At 46.1% G+C, this 22,678-nt stretch overlaps 1 protein-coding gene across 2 annotated transcripts in view; it reads left to right on the top strand.

The window, feature by feature from the left end:
• The first annotated feature begins 548 nt into the window (after positions 1-548).
• Positions 549-22,678, top strand: part of Prox1 (prospero homeobox 1) — a 51,976-nt gene continuing 29,846 nt past the window's right edge. For both annotated transcript variants that reach the window (XM_005348864.3, XM_013346955.2), the window contains exons 1-3: positions 549-617; positions 8,312-10,103; positions 16,856-16,963. In XM_005348864.3, the coding sequence (XP_005348921.1) occupies positions 8,379-10,103; positions 16,856-16,963 (1,833 nt within the window). In that variant the 5' untranslated portion in view covers positions 549-617; positions 8,312-8,378. The remainder of the gene's footprint in view (positions 618-8,311; positions 10,104-16,855; positions 16,964-22,678) is intronic.

The following is a 22,678-nucleotide window of genomic DNA, read 5'->3' as shown; positions in this document are numbered from 1 at the left end:
CCCTTTTATATATATGTATATGTATTTTTTTTTCCTCCCAAGTTCTCTTGCCTCGCTATCCCCCCTTGAATCCGAAGGCGCCTCGCGATTGGGTGCTGGGGCCGGGTACGTCAGTGGGACTGTGACGTGCAGTCTTCCTGTTTCCTTCAGCTGTGTCTTAAAGTAAATCTTGTTGTGGAGCGGAGCCCTCAGCTGAGAGAGCGCTGGGAAAGCGTCCGCCACTGCAGCTGGGGAAGCCGCGCGACGCACAGGAGCTTCACAGCCGCGCCCGCTGCGCCTCGGGCCATCGCGCCGCGCTCCGCGCTCCAGCCCTCGCCTCCTCCTCCGCTCCTCTGCTTTCTCTCTTCTTTCCCCGGGCTCTGGGCTCTGCCCTGCGCGCCTCTCCCCTCCCCTCCCTTCTTACTCCCCTCTTGTCCCAGCACTCGCCCCGTTCACTCGCTCTCGCACAGACTCACCGACCCCTGGGCCAATTATCACTCGTAAGACATCACTGCCTGCGCGCGTGGGTTTCTTCTCTCTGCCCGCAAGAGAGAGAGAGAGAGAGAGAGAGAGAGAGAAAGAGAGAGGGAGAGAGAGGGAGAGAGAGAGTGGCTGCACCCCGCTGCTGCCCGCACCGCGTAAGTATCTTCACCCGGTCGCTGTCCCCTCCCCTTTTTGAGAACCGCTCGCACTGGCTTGTTCTTGAATGGGAAGGAGAGAGAGAGAGAGAGAGAAGAGCCTCCCGTTACTCACACCCGTGTAAACATTCTTTTTCCAGGGGGAAAATGGTGTTATTTACATGAATCGTAATCAAATAGCCTCTAAAAACAGTTTTCTAAGCAGGAGCCTCAGTGGAACTCCGAGCTCCTCTCCTCTCAGTTACGAAGAGTAAGTGATCCGCTTGGCTTTTCTTTCTTTCTCGTGCCTGCCGGTGGCTGGGGTGGTGGTGACGATGGGGGAGAGGCTGGCGTTGCCGGACTTGTCGCTGATCTTGTCACCTTTTGTGTACCGTGCCTGGGGTGCACTGAGGCTCTGGCTTCCTTTTATTTTTATTATTTTTTTCTCTTACTCTCCTCAGGAGAGGGGGCCGCGAGGGGTACCGAGTCCCTTTTTGTTGTTCTTCTAAATTTCTTGCTGTCTTCCCAGCCCCTTCTTTCCCTTCTACCCGGGGTAGAAACTCCAGGGCCTGTCCCCAGTCCCTTCCCTTTGTCTTGTTTATTCTAGCTGCCTTTCTTCCCGGCTTTTCCTATTTGCTTGGTGTTTGCATACCTTTCACTTCTCCTTTTTAACCTCGGGCCAAGGGCCGGCCGTGGGGAGGAGGGCGGAGGGGGGGGGGCGCGGGGTGACTTTCCTCTCCCTGCGAGTTCAGAGCTGGGAGCTTGCACCGGGCTCTACAGCCGAGGAGGGATAGTCCCTAGGAGCGAGCGAGGTGCCCCTCCACCCAGTCTGTGCGCCTAGCTGGCAGGCACAGAGTAGGGGCAGTTGGCCCAGGAGCCTCAGGGGTTGCCCGCGGGGCCATCACGACGTCGCGCTGCGGAGGGCCGGCCCTGGGTAGGGGTGTGCTTGGGCCGCCCACGGTCGAGAAGCCCCCAGCCATTACAGGCACGCTCGGGTAGTGGGCAGCTGCGCTCCGGCCTCAGCTGGGTAGTGCTCCAGTGTTGCCCCAGTTCCTAGGACTGGGAGGGAGAAGAGCCCAGCTGAGCAGAGAGGTGAGAGCGGTTGTTGCTGAGAAAAACGGCTTGGAGGGCGGGAGGACAGGGGAGAGCTGCTATCTTGCCTGAACAGACAAGGAGAGGAGACAGGGGAGGGGGGCGGTAGACATCACCCAAAGTCCAGCTGAGCAAGTTGTCGTCGCCTAGACAGTGCCAGCCAGTCAGTCCTGCTAAAACTGAGCGCCTGTGCTGAGAGCGATGGGGGCCCCCCCTGGAGAGAGCATCGAGCCACACTCAGATTCTCCCGCCCCTGCCCAGCTTCTAGGGAAGTTAAGTTCTTTGGGCAGAATAAGAACAGAAGCAGAAGGAGAGGCTGAGGGATAGTCTTGAGGAGGCTGGTTGGAGTGTGTAGCTGCTGTTCTTGGCAGCCCAGAGCCCTTCGCCTCGGGGAAGGCTGGAAACTCACCTGCTTACTTATGTTTTTCCGAGAACATCTGCGTTGTCTCCTTAAGCTTATGAAAATAAAGCAGGCCCAGGGTGGCCTCCTCTCAAAGTCAAGGCTGAAGAGTCAGTCTCCTGTCTGGTTCTCTGCCCTCCCCAGCCCTCCTTTCTTTTACCACCCCCTCTCGTACCCCTCTGTTAAAAAAAAAAAAAATCATTTCCTCTCCTAAACCAGGCAGACAAAAGTCTGTTAGCAGAATGCGCATGGGCAGGGCTGGACAGGTGTGTTGTGTCAAGAGAGGCAGGTGCAAGTTTCCTGGGTGCCTGTGTTTCTGTACAGCTCCAGACCACAAGGCTTCAGAACTGAAGAGGTTCATGAATTTATGGTGGTTCTGGTTAATGGGATTGCCAGGCTAATGGGAATCGGGCTGTTGTGTTCTGAGCCCCTGCCATGAGATTTTTGTTTTTGGAGGTGGGGGTAGTATTTGTTTATTTGTCTTAGGGATGTTGGCAGGTGACTGCGGAGGCCCTATCTCAGGCTTCTGTCTGCCAAAAGCACACCCCACTTCAGGATAGCAGGTGGAGAGAGAGAGTTGACTTTCTCTTTACCTCCCTTCAATTTCTGCCTGTCTGGCAGGTCAGAGAGGGGGGCGGGGAGATCCTTTGTGTGTGTGTGTGTGTGTGTGTGTGTGTGTGTGTGTGTGTGTGTGTGTTGGACAGCAATGGGTGGCTTGTAACTGCCCAAAATACCAAAGTCAGTTCCCAAGTGTGACTTTCTGCTAAAGCCTGTCTTTGTAGTAGGCTTTCTCCCTGCCCAGAAAGAATAGGTATGTGTTTAAACTCTTTCAAGCCCTGTGTTAAATACTCTCATGAAGTGAACTGGGCCTGTCGCTGTATCAGACATGTGCCAGGTGTCCTAGAAAGGACTTGGATGGAGAGGGAGAAGCTGAGTCTGTGCAAGGGAACCCGGCTCTGGCGATCTGATGGGAGACCCGGGCAGCCAGTTCTATGAAGAGTTTCTTGCAAGAACTTCGGAGTGGTTTCCGAATGACACAGGCTGCTGTGTACAGAGAGAAAAAAGGAAGCCTGCTTGTGTGTCAGGGAAGATGCTGGGAGTTCTGTGTAAGTGCTGTGTCTGGGTGTCTGGCTTCTCAAAACTTGACCTTCTAGGCTGCTGGTTTAACAGTTTACTTCCTTGAGTTGAGTTGTGTGGGAATAGATCAGATGGCGGACGGTGTTTGTTGGTTAGTTTTGTCGTTTGGAGGCTATCTCTGTTTCCATGAAAATGACAGGTATGTGTCACTTAGTCTTCTAACTTAAACATCAATCACCCCTCCCCTACTAGCTCTTTCTTTGTATGCTTTTGGAGATTATTTGATAATGAAAATGCCATCCATGGCTATGTTCATATGCCTTATTTTTGATAGGCGTTAGTCACGCGTGGCACTTATTGATATTCTGTGTGCCCATGATGCAGGATTCTGTTTTGTTTAATCACCACCTTGTGGGGAAAAAGTCGTGCATACATGACACGCATCTTTGTTCTCGCGTGCTCACTTGCTAACTAGGTCCCTCTGCGAGCAGGCTGTGCACCCTTCCAACCTGAGCTAACTCACTCTGCAAGCTGCCAGGCTCCTTCTCAATTGTTCTTAACCCATAAAGTCCCTTCTTCCAAATTTCTGGTATCACTTCAAGTATGGGCTCAACTATATGCTATCAATTTTAAAATTGTTTACTGGTTAGAATTTTCAAAGAAATTATAAAATGCTAGTGATGTTATATGGTGTGAAAACAGATTATGCATGACCATGGTTATAGGTTTCAAATTCAGTATTTGTATAAATTGGAAGGGAAACATAGAAGAAATTTCTCCAATCTTATTGCCTAGTGCATTCCAAAGCTTCAAAGGATATTTTGAGTATTCTGTTTTTTCTGCAAAAAGAAGAAAAAGTGTGAGTGCATTTTTTAGGATTGTTTCTCACACTCTTGTATTTGCCTAATTTGATGAATTGTAACTTTGAAATAAGTGGAAATCAATATCTTGGGCAGGTCTCAGAAAGAGTTCTGTGTTCGTTTTTCTGGTGAAAAATGAATGGAATTTCAGATAGCATAGAGGACTCACACATGAAATGGTTATGATTTGAAACCTTGTATTGTAAAAGGAAATGTAAAATTTTTGTCAATAAGCTCTCGATTCTTTAAAGCATTAACTTATGCCAAGTAGTTTTCTTAGCCTCGTAGCATGTAGAAATATCTCTAAAATAAAAGTTGTTGATTAGCAGAAATGCTGGGAGGGGTCAGCGAGTGACTTAGTGTATATGTGAACCAAAGTACCTGATTTTCCCCTGTTGAATTCAGGCTGACTTTCAGAATGACTTCTAATATTAATGATGATACTCCACTTGAAACCATGTGACCAGCTTACCTCATTAAGGCCCCTTAAAGATGACTTTGTAAAAGGAAAAAAATCCAAGCCATTTCTTCAAATAATTTTATCAACCTAGACAGAAATCTAAATAACTGCAGCAGGAAGCCGTGCCAGCCTTACGCACTCCATGCTTATAAAAGATCTGCCTGAACTATCTGGATAATCACCATAATGAAACACTTCTTTGTCTGGAATCTGGGCTCCAGAGAGATGTAGGAAAAGTTGCACACCCCCTCCTCAAAATAACTTGTTTTATTAAAGTTGAGCCCTAAGCCACTTTGCTTCATATTGTTGTGTTCCTTTGAAATTCTTTGCTGCAGATTATTTGTTCCAGCGTGAAGTCAGCAATGTCCTCTGGGTTGCTCCTCCTTGGGAAGCAGAATGCAGGCCCTTTGGGTTTCAAGGAGGCACCGTTAGGAGCAGTTAGAGCTGACTTGAAGTTGTTTTCCCACTGGGTTTTTTTTTTTCAAGAGGCGTCTGCTGTGTTGTGCTGTTGTACAGGTGCTGTTGAGCATGCATGTAGGCTGCATGCTGACCCACATGGCATGTGTTTGATAAGTTAACATTTGGACATAGATTTCCACATGAATTCAGGAGAGTTTTCTGAAGCACATGTAGTGGGACAGTAATCATCTGGTCTGGACTCTGGTATCACTATTTCCCCATCTTCTTTATACTGTTTCTCAGCAGGACTGGCCCAGAGGTTTTATATTGCCTGCTTAAGCTCCAAATCAATGTTAAAGTGAAAACATTATAAGAATCCATAGTAATTGGAGTTGAAAGCCGCAGCTCAGCTCACATGCTTAGAAATGTGAAGTTGTTGGGTACCTCAGTGGGTTGGCACCGTGGGGACAAAGTCCTGAGAACTACAGGTTGGAAATTAAGGAAACCCTTGGGAAAACGTTTGTAGCGGTTTTAACTTTACCATGGTCACTTGATAGTGCATTTTGATGTGGAAATATATTTTTGTACATTGGTTTAGTAAAATATGCTAGACATGTACTAGGTCAGCCACCTATTATTTTTAAATCTTGCCTATAATACCCCTGGATTATGGCCCTGAAGTATATGGTCACTCTCTTTTTATTTCTGTTTCAATATTGAGCTGTATGGAAAACAAATCAATGTGTACCTATTAACATAGTGCCCTGTCTTACTGGATAAAATAATGTTTCCCATTTATTTTTTCTGTTGTTTATATCTCAGTTGGACATTTTACACAGAGACCTAAGGTATTTGTATTCTCCTTGCTTAAAATGGAAATAAATCATTATTTATTTTTTAAATGATACCTGATTCAGATTTTTTAAAAAATCAATTTAGCTTGGTGGATTTGGAGGGAGTTACAGGCTATTGAGTCTCAATGGGCCCAGTGCATATGTTTAATTAATATTTATTCTCCACTGAAGACGAAGGAGTGGAGCTGTCCCACCTTAGACGAGCCCAGCCTCCTCTTGGCTCTGGCATGAGGCAGGGATGCAGCTGTGGATACCTAGGCACCATGAGAGGAAGTGCAGTTGACACAGAGGTGAATGGCAGCTGGGAGAGGAAGGATGCCTGGATGACCTTGTGCTGGTCCACACACACTGGCATGTCCTCTGGGAGTCTCTGAGCCAGAGGTGTTCTTCAGACTCCAAAATGGGCAGGAGGGAAGGCCAGTCTGAGTAGCAAGGTGAACAGGGGGAGAAGAGACAGCACGGAGCTTCTTCGGCCTTCACTGGAGGTCCATGGGCATTGCAGGTGATACTGAAGAGAGAAAAAAGGTTTGCACACGCATACAAATGACATAGAAATCTCAGATGGCAAAGATCCCTGATTTTAGAAAGCTGCTGTAGGTACAAAAGAATCTTCCTTGTAACCACCGATATCCAAGTGTTTCTGTGACTCGGAAATTGTGCCTGTTTCTGGTCTTGCTTTCACCTGACAGCCTCACCTGTTTTACCTGTCAGGCTCAATGTGCTGTCAGCAAAATATGTGTTGCTGGGTTTTGTCATACCCAGATCAATTGTGTTATTAGTGGGTGAGGAGTCTCTCTTATTCTGAACTCAATTTCAAACACAGTATTAAAGTCATTGAGATCCCAAACTCCAACCTCAATTCAGGATATTTTGCCTTGAAGTGTTTTACCCTCAGACATACAGAAAGCTCGAGAAAGAGTCACCACCTTGCCTCAGGACACCCTGAAGCAGACTCTTCTAAAAACATTTTGTCTTCAGAGAAAAACACCAAGAGCAAACACAGCATGGTGAAATATTTGTCATTAAAAAAAAAGAAGAAGAAGAAGAAGAACATATTGTTGCCATGTAAGCATGGAGCATTTTCTTGATTTTTTACAGATTATTCCATGCTGAAATGATGCCTATTTGCATGGGTAGCCATTCTTTAAAACTAGCCACAGATGCACTCCTAGGGAGCACGTAGATGTTTTTACAGGTGAACCGAAAGAGATGGGAGAGATTCCAAGCACTCCACACGCTGCCTTTGGCAATGCACCCTGTTATTGTGAAGATGTGGTCTGTTAAGCAAATTCGAAGTTCAATATCAGATAAACCCGGCATGAAGGCAGTATTTTCATTTTGTTCATAAAACATTAATTGTAAACAAAAAGATGTGCTGTCTTGTTCATGCATATAAAACCTGGAGCTAGTTACTAAGTGACACATGTATCAAGGGCCTTTGATAAAATGTAAGCAAGGATGTTTCCTTTTTCTACTTTGCGCCTAAAACAATGCTAGCTCCTGTACAAAGAAGTCATTTTTCTTTCTCATATATTTGATTGATATTTTATTTCTTTTGTATGTTTCTCCAGTTGCTTTTTCTGTTTAGCTCTCCCCCCTCCCTTTCCTTTCCTTGGCATAAGCAACAAGATTTACAAATGGTGTGTGTTTAAGAGTTTCTTAGCCATTTGAAGTACTGTTTTGGCAGATCTTACCAGAACAAAACTGGTACTAAAGATGTGTGTGTTCTTGCCTGGTCAAGTAGTGCAGGGTTATACATATTGGCTCCCAAAATGTGGCAGCAGAGAATCTAACTTTCTAACAATTACAGTCACCGAAAAGAATACTGCGACCATTTCCAAACATCTCCCTGTTATGTGTAGACACAGCAACAGATACTATCTTCTCCTCTGAATTCCCTGACCCAAACCCGTCGCTGTGTGAAGTAAGCGGCAATGAACAATGGGGATCTGCCTTGATCTCAGTGCTTAACAGGCCAGGAATGCCTGGAAGGTGCTGGTCGCTGCCTTCGTCCCATTGCACATACAACAAGATTGATTTCTAAATTCAGTAATAAAGGTGTGTGCTAAATATCTGCATCTATCTGAGTCTTCCCTTCCTTCAGTAACATGAAAACCACAGTGTTTTCCAGATCAGATCTTTATCCAAATTCCGCACGGCCTCAAAATTTAACCCTGTTTCTTAAGTGTAACCCATGCCCCTCTTCTTTTAGAATAAGAATCTTAATGCCCCCAAATTTAATCAATTGCTCGTCAGAGGCTGTGTTCTTATAATCTGCCATTTCTTCCGAAGATAAACAGTATCATTTTAGGCATTTGTGAAAGAGAATCATATTACTGGTGCTTAAGCAGTTTTTGCTTTTTTTTTTTTTAATCTTAATCCATCTTAAACCAGTGGAGCAGAAATATTTAAAAATGTTTCATTTCAAGCGGAGTTCATGATAAATTGCAATAATTGTGATGCGCCATAAATCCCAGAGCCTATGCATTTTGCATTGGATTCAGGATTGAGGTCAGGAAATTTGGAGAAATTTAAAGAAAATGATTCATCAGTCCTTTTGTTCTGTTGGCCAGGGTCCCGGGATTCTTGAGCTGTGCCCAGCTGACGAGCTTTTGAAGATGGCACAATAACTGTCCAGTGATGCCTGACCATGACAGCACAGCCCTCTTAAGCCGGCAAACCAAGAGGAGAAGGGTTGACATTGGAGTGAAAAGGACAGTAGGGACAGCATCTGCATTTTTTGCTAAGGCAAGGGCAACATTTTTCAGTGCCATGAATCCCCAAGGCTCAGAGCAGGATGTTGAATATTCTGTGGTGCAACACGCAGATGGGGAAAAGTCGAACGTACTCCGCAAGCTGCTGAAGAGGGCAAACTCGTATGAAGATGCCATGATGCCTTTTCCAGGAGCAACTATAATTTCCCAGCTGTTGAAAAATAACATGAACAAAAACGGTGGCACCGAGCCCAGTTTCCAAGCCAGCGGTCTCTCCAGCACAGGCTCCGAAGTACATCAGGAGGATATATGCAGCAACTCTTCAAGAGACAGCCCCCCAGAGTGTCTTTCCCCTTTTGGCAGGCCTACTATGAGCCAGTTTGATGTGGATCGCTTATGCGACGAGCACCTGAGAGCAAAGCGCGCCCGGGTTGAGAATATCATCCGGGGTATGAGCCATTCCCCCAGTGTGGCATTAAGGGGCAATGAAAATGAAAGAGAGATGGCCCCGCAGTCTGTTAGTCCCCGAGAAAGTTACAGAGAAAACAAACGCAAGCAGAAGCTGCCCCAGCAGCAGCAACAGAGTTTCCAGCAGCTGGTTTCAGCCCGAAAAGAACAGAAGCGAGAGGAGCGCCGACAGCTGAAACAGCAGCTGGAAGACATGCAGAAGCAGCTGCGCCAGCTGCAGGAGAAGTTCTACCAGGTCTATGACAGCACCGACTCTGAAAATGATGAAGATGGCGACCTGTCTGAAGACAGCATGCGATCGGAGATCCTGGATGCACGGGCCCAGGACTCGGTGGGGCGCTCAGACAATGAGCTGTGTGAGCTGGATCCGGGGCAGTTCATCGACAGGGCTCGAGCCCTGATCAGGGAGCAGGAGATGGCTGAGAACAAGCCCAAGCGAGAAGGCAGCAACAAAGAAAGAGACCACGGGCCAAACTCCTTGCAGCCAGAAGGCAAGCATCTGGCAGAGACGTTAAAGCAGGAGCTGAACACGGCCATGTCACAGGTCGTGGACACGGTGGTCAAAGTCTTCTCTGCCAAACCCTCTCGCCAGGTCCCTCAGGTCTTCCCACCTCTCCAGATCCCCCAGGCCAGATTTGCAGTCAATGGGGAAAACCACAATTTCCATACGGCCAACCAGCGCCTGCAATGCTTTGGTGACGTCATCATTCCAAACCCCCTGGACACCTTTGGCAATGTGCAGATGCCCAGTTCCACAGACCAGACAGAAGCACTTCCCCTGGTGGTCCGCAAAAACTCATCTGAGCAATCCGCCTCCGGCCCAACCACAGGTGGCCACCACCAGCCCCTGCACCAGTCACCCCTCTCTGCCACAGCCGGCTTCACCACCCCTAGCTTCCGCCACCCCTTCCCCCTGCCCTTGATGGCCTACCCATTTCAGAGTCCACTAGGTGCTCCCTCTGGATCCTTCTCGGGAAAAGACAGAGCCTCTCCCGAGTCCTTAGACTTGACTAGGGACACGACGAGTCTGAGGACCAAGATGGCGTCCCACCATCTGAGCCACCACCCCTGTTCACCAGCACACCCACCCAGCACCGCAGAAGGACTGTCTTTGTCACTCATAAAGTCTGAGTGTGGCGATCTTCAAGATATGTCCGACATCTCACCGTATTCGGGAGGCGCAATATCCTTTTGTCTTTCTCCTCAAGAACAAACATAAACAAGAGGCCAAAGGAGGTCCCCCTCACAAGCGTAGCCACCCACACTATACAGGATGTCTAGGGTGACCTATGTCAGTATGGTTTTTGGCATGTTCTGTGGGGTTTAGTTTTGCTTGGGTTTGGGGACTTTGAGGCAGGGCTTGACTCTTATAGCCCTGGCTGGCCTGGGTCTCCTGAAGTGTTCAGATGACAGGCATACACAACAGTGCACAGCCAGTACCTTCTTAAGGGTGTAGTCTTTCCTAATACTCAACATAATAGCCTTGTGGGATCCATACACTGTGTGTTTCCGATTGCAGAGAAAGTTAAACACTAACTCCAGCATCCCTGCAACTTTGACAAGTGCATAATTGCCCCTAGGAACTGTCTCTAAGGCCATCTCCCAGCAGTGCTTCCGTCTGCCTTTCTTCCTTGTGACTGTCTTGTCTCCTTTCTGGAGAGCAGATAGAGTGTGTGTGTGTGTGTGTGGGGGGGTGACACCTTGTAAATCCTGAATTTTATAAAGATGGTAAGTTTCAGGACAGAGGTGAGGAGAAAAGCCAGTTTTCAGACCTGTGATTCCATCCAGAATTCTCACTGCTTTGGAGGCCACCGTGGCTGCAAAGGCGTGACTAGATCTCAGGAAGGCAAGGACGCCACCACCGAGGCTGTGGGATAGCGATGGTTGTGAGGAGGGCTTGCATTCTGTCTTTAATTTTGAAACTTTTTCAGAGGAAATGGGCAGGTACTGATGTATTCCGACGGCGTCAGCCCCTCTGTATCACCAAGGTCTGTTCTGTGGGCTGGGGCAGCTGCCTGTACGCATGAGTGACCTCTGCTCAGTCAAACACAGAAATCTTTTGTCCTGATATACACAAAGCAAATTATTTTGGAAAACGAGAGAACACAGTTAAATCCAAAACTCGGCTATCTAAAAATGGCCCCGTTAGTGGAGCTTTTCCATCCTGACCCTAACTCTTAGGTAGAGATGTCAATTATATTTTTAGTACATCTGTCATGTACACCAGTGATTTTTAATCCATAACTTTTTTTTTCTTCTGTCAATCAGTCCTTTCAATTTTTTTTTTCAATTTTGTGGTTGTCTTGGGCAGGGGGATAGTAGCATTTGGGGGCAGGTAGAGACATGCCTCTTGTATAATAAATTAGCAGATGATATAAAATTTAGCAATGAAGTTGGCTGCTACTAAATTGAGGATTTTGAGCAATAGTCTTGACGACAGAGGTTGACATTTTCGTAGCAGAGCCCACTCCAGAGGCTACACCGAAGTTCCGGTCCCCAGGATGATAGAAGTATGCTCTCATTCATCCAGGGCAGCTGTTAGTAAAGTGAGCGGAAGCCACAAGCACGAGGCCTCTTGGGCCACTAAGCCCAAGAATCTCTTCCCACCCTGATGAAGACGAGAATGTCTCAGGCAAAGACAAAGACACCGAGGTCTTAGATCTGAGTCTGAGCTTGTTTGCTGGGTCAGTCTCAGTTTTTCGAAGGCTGGCATTCAGTGCATCAAACGTGGAGCCCCGCACCTGTGCCCCATACTCCCAGCTGGCTGTGCAGAGCTGCTGGGCTGGAGGAAGGGAAGGGAAGAAGGTAGGAACACTTGGGCAGTAATCTACCCACGAATGTGATCCTGTTAGACTGATTTATGTCTAAGGCTAGACTCCTTGCACCTCAGAGAACTGTATTTTAAACCACATAGTAAAGTAGCTGTTCCCCCCTTCCAGTAACACACACTCATCTTAGTGACCAGTTAAGTTGGGTGGCAAAATCCTGGATGTTATCAGCAGAGTCTCACTGATAACAGCAGCTTTCTAAGTTGGGACCTGGACTCGTGGTGGATAACTGAAGTTGGGCCCCCTTTTTCTGTTAGCTTGTCTTCTAGGGAGAGAAAAGGCGTTGGTTTGCTCTGAGCGTCCACTAAGCTCACTGTGCCATCCTTCTCTCTAAATCCCCTGAGGAATTTTGAGGATTCGAACAAAAAGAAGTCTTTTGTGCCGAGAGACTTTTCCTGTCTCCTGCTGCATAGAGCCCCTTTCTAAACAGTAGTGGCAGGAGACCCCCATATTGGCCTGAAATCCAGGTTTCTGTACCTGGAGTTGCTTCCTTCCCCCAGGCTCCATGGCCTTGGGCCTCTGGCTGTAATTAGCCATTCTGTTTCCCACACCTTGGCCTTCTAACCTCTGGATTGCCATTCTCCTTGTACCTGTGACCAGCCAGCTTGTCACTAGGCCTGGGTGTCAGAAGAAAGGACAGGCAAGCCACAGCGGGAATCCTCTTCCCACGTAGCACCCGCTCTCCTAGGCATGGTTCACCTGCCTGAGACTTCTGCTCTGTTTTAGACCGGGGGGGGAGGGGGTGATCTCAAGCTTTGATTAATAAAATCTTGAGGAATCACGGCAAGGAATGTTTAACTTCAGTTTTTAGACTACACGGCCCTAGGGGGAAGATATCGATGGAGCAAATAGAAGTGTATTGGGATGGTACGTGCAGACTGCAAACATTAGTGTGCATTTCGAGTTCTTTAAAGTGTCATGAATAACTTTTATTTTCAGACCCTCAGCCTGCTAGGGATTGCACCCAGGGTCTCTTCCATGCTAGGTGAAGAACAATCACTCCAGGACTACGTGATCTCCCCCTTCAAGAACACTCCTTTCTTACTCCGAAGGGCCTTCCTGTTTCTCAGTGCAGTGGCCATGATAAGGACTAGTGCTGACTGCCAGCTTCTCGCATGGCTCAGGCTCCGTGGAACATGTCTGTCATCTGTGTTTGAAAGGCTCACGGCCTGGTAGTCCCCCTAGAAGGAAGGAACGGTTGTGTTCATGTCCACCGGAACTTCAGTACACCTGGTCCAAGAGCTCGTGTCTTGGGTATAAAACAGTGCGTTCACTGTCTTTGCAAATGGATCAGTTTAATCAAATATTAAGTTATAGTCAAATTCCCGAAGAATCGCTAGCCAATTGTCTCTCTTTGTGACGTTCCTTGTCTCTCATCTTCTTTGCATCTCAAGAAAAATAGCCTTGTGTGTGCCTTTCACATTTGCATCCCCCTGAGCTCAAGCACAAGGTTGTCAGATGAACCATTAAGAGATGTGAGGCTGGAGGTCCTCAGCCTGTTCTCTGAGAAGGCTTGACATGTGCAAAGAATGTCCCGGGAATATTTGGGGTTGAGAAGGAAAAAACCGTTTCACGAGACAAACTGAAGTCCAACATGAAACACCAGTTTAAAATGATGGTTGTTTTGTTGTTGTTCTTCTTTTTGGTTTGTTGAAAGAAAAAGTCTCACTGTGTATCCTAGGCTGGCCTTGAGGTCACAGCAATCCTCCTGCCTCAGCACCCCTCACGCTGGGAATATATGTATGAGTGTGATCTTTGACATTTTTAGAAGCTTTGGAGGCCCTCGGAATTTAACACATAAATGAAATCCTGAATGACTATAGGCACCTAACCATCTCCAGAAAAAAAAAAGTCATTAAAACAAACAAACAAAAACCTGTACCCAGCTCTCTGATGTCAGACTCCCGGGAGAGTGACAGCCTGCTCTATTACTGTCGCTTAAATGAGAGCTAAAAATCCGTTGAATTTTCTCAGGGAAGCCCCAGAACAAATCAGAGAAGGAAACTTCTTTCCGTTTCAAAGTGTTTAGAAAATGGGAAAACCCTCTTCCCCATGTGGAACCGCAGCTTAAAACCCAGAGTTCAACTAGGGGAATTTTTTTTCTTCCTGTAGCCTTCAGGGCCTATTCTTCTTGCATTTGCCTTTTTGCTGCCTGAGCTGTTCCTGCGGCTGCTGTTTAGGTAAGGTTATATTGTGCTTGGTAAACAAACCGCATTGAGGCTCTCAGGTTGTTTGGACTTTCAGGTCCAGCTGTACCCCGCTCCTTCCCTGAGCCTTTATATGCCAAGCAGATGTCTTTCATTAATTTATGGATTTATCATCTTTTCTTTTTTTTTCCTTTTCTTTTTTTTTTTTTACACCTGGCAGCCGTCTCAAGTTTCTGCAGTTATTGTCTATTTTGCATTACACATAGAATTGGATGTCATCTGTCTTCACAAAGCTGAGGCTCAGAGAATGGAGCCGCGCGCGCGAGCTGCCGGGACAACGCTTGTTTGCACCCCCTCCCCTCCCCCACCCCTTCACCTCCTTAATATTTATTTGTGCTCATTTTCTCTCCTGGCCTTGAATGGAGCTTAGCGCGTGTTCAGTACAGCTGTATGTTTACTGAATCTATTCCATCGTGAGTCATTGTGCGTGTGTAAGTATCCAGGAAACGGCTAGTGCCTTCTTGGAAGAGCAGTTGCTTTCGGCACAAGCACTTAAAAGGGAAATTAACCAATTGGTCAGTTCAGATTGATTTTGAGGAGGCAAAAAAAAAGGATTATCTAACTGCTGGCTTTTAAATGTTTCATTAGCTATTTTTAATAGTTTATTAGAAACATATATTTTATGAGAATTTTATCTTAATTACACAAGGATCGCAAGGGACAGAGGCAGGGTCTGTTTCTCTTTGGGCGGATGGTGCCAGGTATTACCAACCAGAAACATCTTGAAACAAAAACTTGAGCAATCCAGATCAAAATAATGTTTTAATTTTTTCATTAAATAAAATTCTCTAAATTCTGATTTTAAAAGGGAATGGATTTTTTTTTAAACACAAAAAGCTAAAATATTTTAGCAAAATTGAGATGCTTGGAAAGCCCCAGGGTATTTGGGCAGCTCTGTGCCTCTCTTAGACACACTGCTGAACAGTTTGTCTTTTGTATGAGACCAAATCTACAAGATTTGGGACTTAGAATCATAGGCAGGGCCCTGAGAGAGAAAAGATTAGAGCCCAGATAGAAGATGTTCATCCGAGTTGGGGCTCGTTTGAAAACTCTTATCGTGAGGCTGGGAGCAGCTTGCAACTGAGATTTCACTTATCCGTTTGGGCAGATGGTCCTGAAGTGCCCGGCTCCTTTCGTTGCTCCCATCAGACTAATGGAGGTTTCTGCGAGACCTTTCAGCTTTTCCTTGGCACAACAAGTATGTCAGCCATAAATTGCCGTCTTTGTGATCATTAAGGGCCTTAAACAAAAACACAAGTCCAGTTAAGCTGCTTTGGCTTCCACATAGAAAAATCAAAATTTCTTTCTTCGGTGTTTATTCTCAGTTAAACACACACACACACACACACACACACACACACACACACACACACACACAGAACCACCATAGTTAACTTTTCTATTTAAAAAATAACCATCTTCTTTTCTTTTCTTTTCTTTTCTTTTCTTTTCTTTTCTTTTTTCCATTAACAACATAGGATATAAAGGAAGATGTCCCCAGAACACATTCAAGGCTAGTGTTTGGTCGGGAGTAGTCAGAGCTTGTCGATATTGATTTGATTGTACCTCTCTAGATCCTATCTGGTTCCCCACTATTCCTACAACTCATAGTGCCATTCCTCATGGAGGTCACTGGGAACCTGTTCTCTTTCCCAAATGTCTGTTTATCTGATTTTTCTTCCTAAGGTGTGAGGTTTTCACCGGGTAGCTTCCCATGTGTAGGACACACACACACACACACACACACACACACACACACACACATGCTTTCCTGTTTTCCACCTTTATTTCTTCCCTACTCTCTTTTAAGAGAGAGTCCTTAGAGGAACCTTTAGGAAGGACCCTTAATTGACCTTGTGGGGACCACATTGATTTTCTCCACGTGCATCTTCATCTCTGATAAATTATAAAGCCATTAATTTGCTGAGGAAATGGCAGGGCCAGGCTGCAGCACAGATGTGACCAGAGCTATCCCAGCTCGGAGCCTGCTGAGGAGTGCCAAGAATCTGAGAGAGAATCAGGCAGCCTGGATTGTTATGGTTAGCCTTCCATTCTCCTGGGAACTGTTTTCCTTGCCACTGTTTACAGATCTAAAAGGTGACGATGTTTCCAGATAAATAGGCCTTCTTATTTGGGGTAAGTGGCTACTTATTGATCCGCTAACCCACATGTATTGATTTGTTAGCCCCCGACTACTGTGTCATTCTCAAAGGAGTTAACTATAAATCCAGGATGGGCAAATTGTATTTGGTGTTGAACTGTTGTCTTAACAAAAGCAATACCACACTCCTTGTTCTGTCCTGCCAGACTACCCCTCCCAAGCTTGAATTGCCGCTAAAAGAAACAGTTCAAAGACGATCGGAATAAGATAGGAAGAAACTGAGTCTTGAAGCCTCACCATGACAGTGCTGCAAGGGGGGACATGGAGCTTGCATGATCATGTTCAGAACAACGTGCTGGGTAGCTCTACCTAGGTCGGTGTGATGACCACAGGCAAACTGCAGAAAAGAGCAAACAGAATGTAACTGCAGTCAGGGAGCAAGGCTCCTAGGTAAGCCTCCGGCAGTGGTGTTAGGCTGGTCCGTCTCCTTAGCAACAAGTGAACTGTATGGATAGCATACTGGACTTCAAATGGAGGAGGAGGGCTTGGCCACCCTCATCAGAAATTAGCCAAGAATATGCAACCGAATTGAGCATCCTAACCATTTCCTTCGGCAATCCAAAACAGGCAGTGAGCAAGGTGGCCAGTCAGTGATGGATTCCACAACCCATATGGGTGACCACTCAGCTTTCCCAGGCTTGTGGGGCCTCCAGACTCTCTGAGTATGTGTGGAGATGGGGACAGGAGGGATAACCCCTTTCATTTAACCTTGTTTGTGCCTTAACTGATTGCATCCTACATGCAGGAAGGGTTGTCACCCAATCACTTGAAAAAGGCAAAGCTCATGTTCTTTTACACCCGCTACCCCAGCTCCAACATGCTGAAGACCTACTTCTCTGATGTGAAGGTAGGGGCCGCTTTTATTCCCCCTCTTTCGTTGTCTATGGGTGCAGCAGTGGTCCGGACTCTTGAGAGCTAATGGAGATGAGTGTGGGGTCAACTTCCGATGACGCCTGGGCTGTGGATGAGTGGCCATTCTTGTCCTTTTGTCCAAAGGTGCGAAGCAAAAATACTACTTGTCTATTAAGACCTGAGGTTGTTTCCCAATTCACATGAGTGACCAGTGTGGTCCAGGAGACTTTGCCTCTGTCTTTATGTGTTTTAGTAGTTTCCTGGGTGAAATCTCTCTTGGTAATGTCTGGATGTTCCAGGAAAAAAAAATTCCACTGTTTTTGCAGCAGTAAACTGTTTCTGTTTTTGTTGGTTTCTCTGTATGTGTGCCTCTGAATGCTAACTCTCAGCACCTCCTCGCCTCCTGTCGAAAGGAGCGAACGCTGAAATTCTCTATGCAGTAGCTGCTTAAAAACAAAAGTGATGATTGTCTCTTATTTACAACTTAATTTGTTGTTGATGTAGAGTACACGGAGCATAAGGGGGAATGAATAAAGTGACAGATTCAGGACACATTATTCAAATGAGGATATGAAAGCTGTCGGCCTACAGCTGCAGCCCCCCCTCATTCTGCAGAATACTGGGACCTCCTGGTTCTCTCTGGGGCGGGGTGCATGCATGTGCATGTGTGTGCGTGCGTCCATGTGTGTGTGCATGCACAAGTGCCTGTGTTTTGTATGTGTGTGGGTTTGAAGTAATTATCTCCATCAACCTGGAGTTGTGTTAATCATGTGTAACTTTTTAAAAACAGACTGGGCTTTGGTGATTAGAATGGCACTCATGGTATCATTAGCCAAGGAATTTGATAAACATTACATTAGCTGAGATTGGTTTGGGGGGGGGTTGGGTGCCCCCCAACCCTTCCCCTGCCTACCTCAGTGTATACAGGTTCTGATTTCTTCCACTCAGGTCTCACAAGCCACCAAGATGAGCTTGTTTTCTTACTCTCCCTCACTCAGGCTGGCCTGCATCTCAGGCCCAAGCCGAGCCTATGGCTGCATTTTGGCAGGCCAGTTCATGTTGGTTTCGTCACTAATATTTAATTTGTCCTTATGGGAGAAGTTCTGATTTCCTTCTGTTTGCTTCTGAACTATGTGTTAACTTCAGCCTTTTCTCTCTTGCTGTGTTGCTTAAGTGGGAGGTGTGTTCTTTTCCAGCGCCAACTAACTGGACAGAGTGGGGAAAGTAGCCTGAGGCTGGAAAAGGAACCATAGGCACACAAAGGGCTAGTGCCATAGGGGGTCAGGGAAAGAACCTGGATTTGGTGGGTGGCGCTCTATAGTGGACCTTTTGGTTGGAGCGAGTGGTTGAGGACTGGCCATTGTTAGTCTCACTCACAGGCATGCCCAACCTTTTGACAGTGGGACAGGACACATTGCCATTTCTAAAGCTCCTACTCAAGAACTGAGTTTTAGTTTAGCAGTAACGATAAGCACACACACACGTCACAAAAATAATTTTTCATAATGTTTTTAGTAAACTTGTCTACATTCATAGCTGTCCTTGGTTGTCAGGTGGAGATGCCTGAAAGCCTTCTAGGACCTGGCCAACCTGGCTTTGACTCTAAAAAGGAGACGAGGAGGGTTATAATGTGTGTGCCATGTGCACACGTGCGTGTGTCCTGTTACCTCCTGGTTCACCCCTCTCTCCGCCATAATCTGTTGCATTTTTATAATGTTATGACATTGTCTCGTGTGTTTTTCTATGGCACCTTCTTCCATCCAGAGACTGACCAAAGAACTTTTTAAACACTGGTCACACAGTAGTGAAATGAGCCTCCCGGGAGGTGGGGGTAGAAAACCCAAGCCATTTTGAGCCAAACAGCACTACTCAGGAGTAGATACGGGCATTAATAATGTTCTAATTCTGTGTGTTTACATGAATGCCAAGGGACTGAGATAGATCTGAGGAAAAAAAGCTTCTCGTTCCCTCAGAACGCAGCGAGTCAACCTAACTGCACATGGAACCACTTACTCTGTCCAAGCCACGATAAAGTGCCTGGGCAAATGTTTTATTTTTAAATGCACTAATATTCAATTATAGATTCGATCCATACTTTAACCCCACTAGGAGGGGTAGTGGCTAAAGTCTGTATGAGTTTAGTTGAACAATAATGATCCTCTGTAATGAAAGACAACAGTAGCATGTGCGACCCACAGCAGAAAGCCACGCAAGGTCATTTCTCTTTCATTTTTGGAATGAATTATACGTTTTTAAGTTTCCTAATTACATCTTTCGATTTGGCTAGTAATAAATGAATTTGTATTCCCTGAGCTAACGAGAGGGATGCTTGCGTGACGTGCGCAGGAGCCAATTGAAACGAAGCGCTTCAGACCTTTGAGAAGACAGTGCAGAGCAGCCCAAGCTCCCTAAAGTTCGGGTGACCCATGTCTTGTTGATTCCCTGTTCCTGTACAAGCATGTGTCTATTATGCTGATCACATATATCTACATAAGTCATTATCTGTTTCTTTTTAAGACTAAAAGAAATAGATACTGTGCTATGTATGGATGCACAGGGAAAGTTTTACTGCAGTTAAGATTCAAGAAACCATTTTAGAATTCGGAGACCTCTAGAAATTGAGAAAGGGATCCTAGAATTTCATCAGAAATGCCACCTGGTTATATTTCTTGAAAAAGACATACAGCACTTGGTTTGGCACGTTCATCTTTAAAAAAAAAAAGTCCTAACCCTAATAAGATATACTCTTTAAATTGTTGCGTCTTTTCCACTTCAAATAGTGACTATGCATTCGTTTTGCAATGAAAACAACCAGGAGAAACAGTATATGCAGAAACTATTTAATTTCTCGAGTTAGATGCTAGCTATATGTCTGCCATAGCCATGGCTGGAGATCAGGTGTTGGATGGAGCTTATCCTTCTGAAGGCGAGCTGAGAGCAAGTGAGGCACATGACTTCATGTCTCCCTCCAGGCCTGAACCACTGCTGGCAATCCCCAAGTGGCTCCCACTGTCACCCAGGAGAAGAGTTAGAAGGGGTCACAGGCCCTCAGAGATGCTGTGCAGGAATGGTGGACACGAGAGACAAGTCCTGGGCCACCTTAGCTTAGCTGCTCCAGTGAGAATCGAGAGTTCTGTGTTCTCTCAGAGACTCCACTCCCTCCACGGACACTTAGCAAACAGCTCTCTGTTCATCCTGCTTCCAGGTCCATTGAGAACATGTTTGTGAATTGTACAAGAGATGCCAGGATGGAAGGGTCTCCCTGGCTTCCCGTTCACCACTGGGTGATTTTAACATACACACCAATAACTCCTAGACCACTAAGCACAACAGATTCGGTGTCATCTCAGCTTTGAGGAGCAGGCGTTCACAGCCTTTCAAGCCTGCCGTGTTAAATGATGTATCTCGTTCCCTCCACCCCTTGAGTCAACTGCTGCCTAGCCGGATTAAGGTGTCAGGTTGATTTGTTTTATACATCTTTTGACCATGCTCATTGAATATTTAGGAAGTTTCTCCAGCCCATATTGAGGCTGAGATGTCCCGTGGGAAGTATTAATCAAAGTCACGGAGGCTCGCACACTCTGGAAACACAGCCTCTTTATTGAAGCGATTAGTTTTTGCAGTAACACATTAGCACACTACAGAGCTTGCCTTTATAGAACAATTGATCCTTTGCTCGTAAAGCGCTACACAGAGCACCCGGAATTAACTCTTTTAAAGTTGAATTCTTTTCCTCCTTCCATGTGAAGATCTAGAGAACAAGCCGCTTGCGTTTTGCTCTTAGCCAGGAACGGAAAACAGAACACATTTCGTTTCCCCTTGGTGGCGGTGAAAGCTCCGCTCTCGGAGCTGTGGACACTGCTCTTTTTGCCTATCTCGGGTTTGGAGTCTGTTGTTTCTGCCCATTCTCTCCCTCTGGTATTTCCAGCCTCCAACAATACGCTTTAAATCTCCCTTTATGTCCCGTTCGTTCATAATGGCAAGCGCACTTACTTTTTTGTCCCCCTCCATTAGGTCATTCATGACCATTCTAGAAAAAAAAATGCCCCTCTATTTTTTTCCCCCTACAGTACTCTTGTCCATATGAGACAATGTCTTGTAACAATACAGAGGCCTAATCTCCATGTCAAAGCAATTTTCATTCCCCAGTGCCCAGCCTGCTATCATTTTGTAATGTTTTGTTTCTTGTTCTAAAAGAATTAAAAAGGAACAGTTAGCCGTCACGGGGGCCTGTAGGCCTTATCTCAGTGTCTGGAAATTTGGACAGTGTATTTTACTGCTCAGATAAAATGGAAAGAAGTCCAAGTTCAGCAAATCGTAATGGGTTTAAGTTCTATTGAAATCGGCCACCAGAAGATCAGATAACGGGGGTCCTTCGGTTGTCTTTCTAATCGGGTTCCCCGCGAGGCTGAATGGAGACAGAGCAGGCACACAGAGTGAAAATATAATTCTTGGACAGGTTAAGTACATGTTTGAACTCTTGCAAGCAGAAGCGGTTTGCTGATGACTTAATCATTTTCTGTTCAATTATCTGTAAGGGCCCTTGCAACTCCACGGCAATTAGGATGCAAGATGGCCTTTTGGGAGGAACACCAGTCCTCTGCTTCTGTTTCCTTGTGACTTCTGTTCTCTGCCATAAATTTTCATTCACTTGTTATCTGTGCTGGTAGAGAAACAACTTTCTGCAGTAATTACAGCCCCCCACACACTTTAGCTGTCAGCTTCTTGCAGCCTGGAGATTCTCAGGGCCAGGATTTGATAAGTGTTCCTTGTTGATATTTGATGGATGGACACCCTTTTCTGGGGGCCCAGGGAAGGGAATGGACCTGATGGCAAAAGGCAGGGGTGTCTGTCAGCCTGCCCCATAGAAAGCGATGGATTTATTGGTTCTGACTTGGCAAGTTAGGACACACCTGTCCTTTTCGTGAGGAAAGCTGTCAATAAGGATGGGACCATTTGCCCGTCCAGGAAGACATCTTCATTTCAAAGGTTGTTGGGAAACCTGGGTAAACAGACTTTTAAAGCCCAATCATGCTATAGTAACGTGGCATTTAAAAAGAAACGTAATAAAGGTCCTGTCTCTGCCATCTGTGAACTGTGTCTTAACCACGCCTCCCAGACAACACAGCAGTCAAGGGAAGGGGCCATGGGTCTTGCAAGTCCTGGTTGCAGAGAACACAGGAACAGGTGTCAAGGTTTCCCCAGACCACACTGGAAGTAAATATGGTGGCCGAACTGTAAAATGCATGGATTACAGAGACATGGGCGTGGGGTCACCCAGCACCAAAACCTATGCACAAATGAGTCTTACCATTTTAGAGAAAAGCAGGTTTCCCTCATTGAATACGATTGCCACGTAGTGATAGAAATTCTTATTTAAAATATACACAGGGCGAGGGATATAGTGCAGGGGTAGAGCATGTGTCTAGCATGCATGAGGCCTGTCTTCAGTCTACACACACACACACACACACACACACACACACACACACACACACACGAGCTCCATGAGACTAATGACAACTTCATCTTTTCACTATGAAAAGCTTGTCTTTCAATACGTAGATGTGCAGTGGAAGAAGGCTGCTGCCCTGAAAAGCTCACCAGAGAGGCTCAGTGTGAGGTCCTTGCCTAGCATCCTGAGGCTCTGGTCACCATCTCTGGGGGTGGGGAAGAAAGAGAGAAAGAAGGAGGAGGAAGAGGAGGAAGA

The sequence above is a fragment of the Microtus ochrogaster genome, chromosome 6 (genome assembly GCF_000317375.1).
Source record: "Microtus ochrogaster isolate Prairie Vole_2 chromosome 6, MicOch1.0, whole genome shotgun sequence".
In the NCBI taxonomy this organism is placed as follows: Eukaryota; Metazoa; Chordata; class Mammalia; order Rodentia; family Cricetidae; genus Microtus; species Microtus ochrogaster.
The sequence above is the reverse complement of the archived record's forward strand: the minus strand, read 5'-3'. Positions and strand labels throughout refer to the sequence as shown.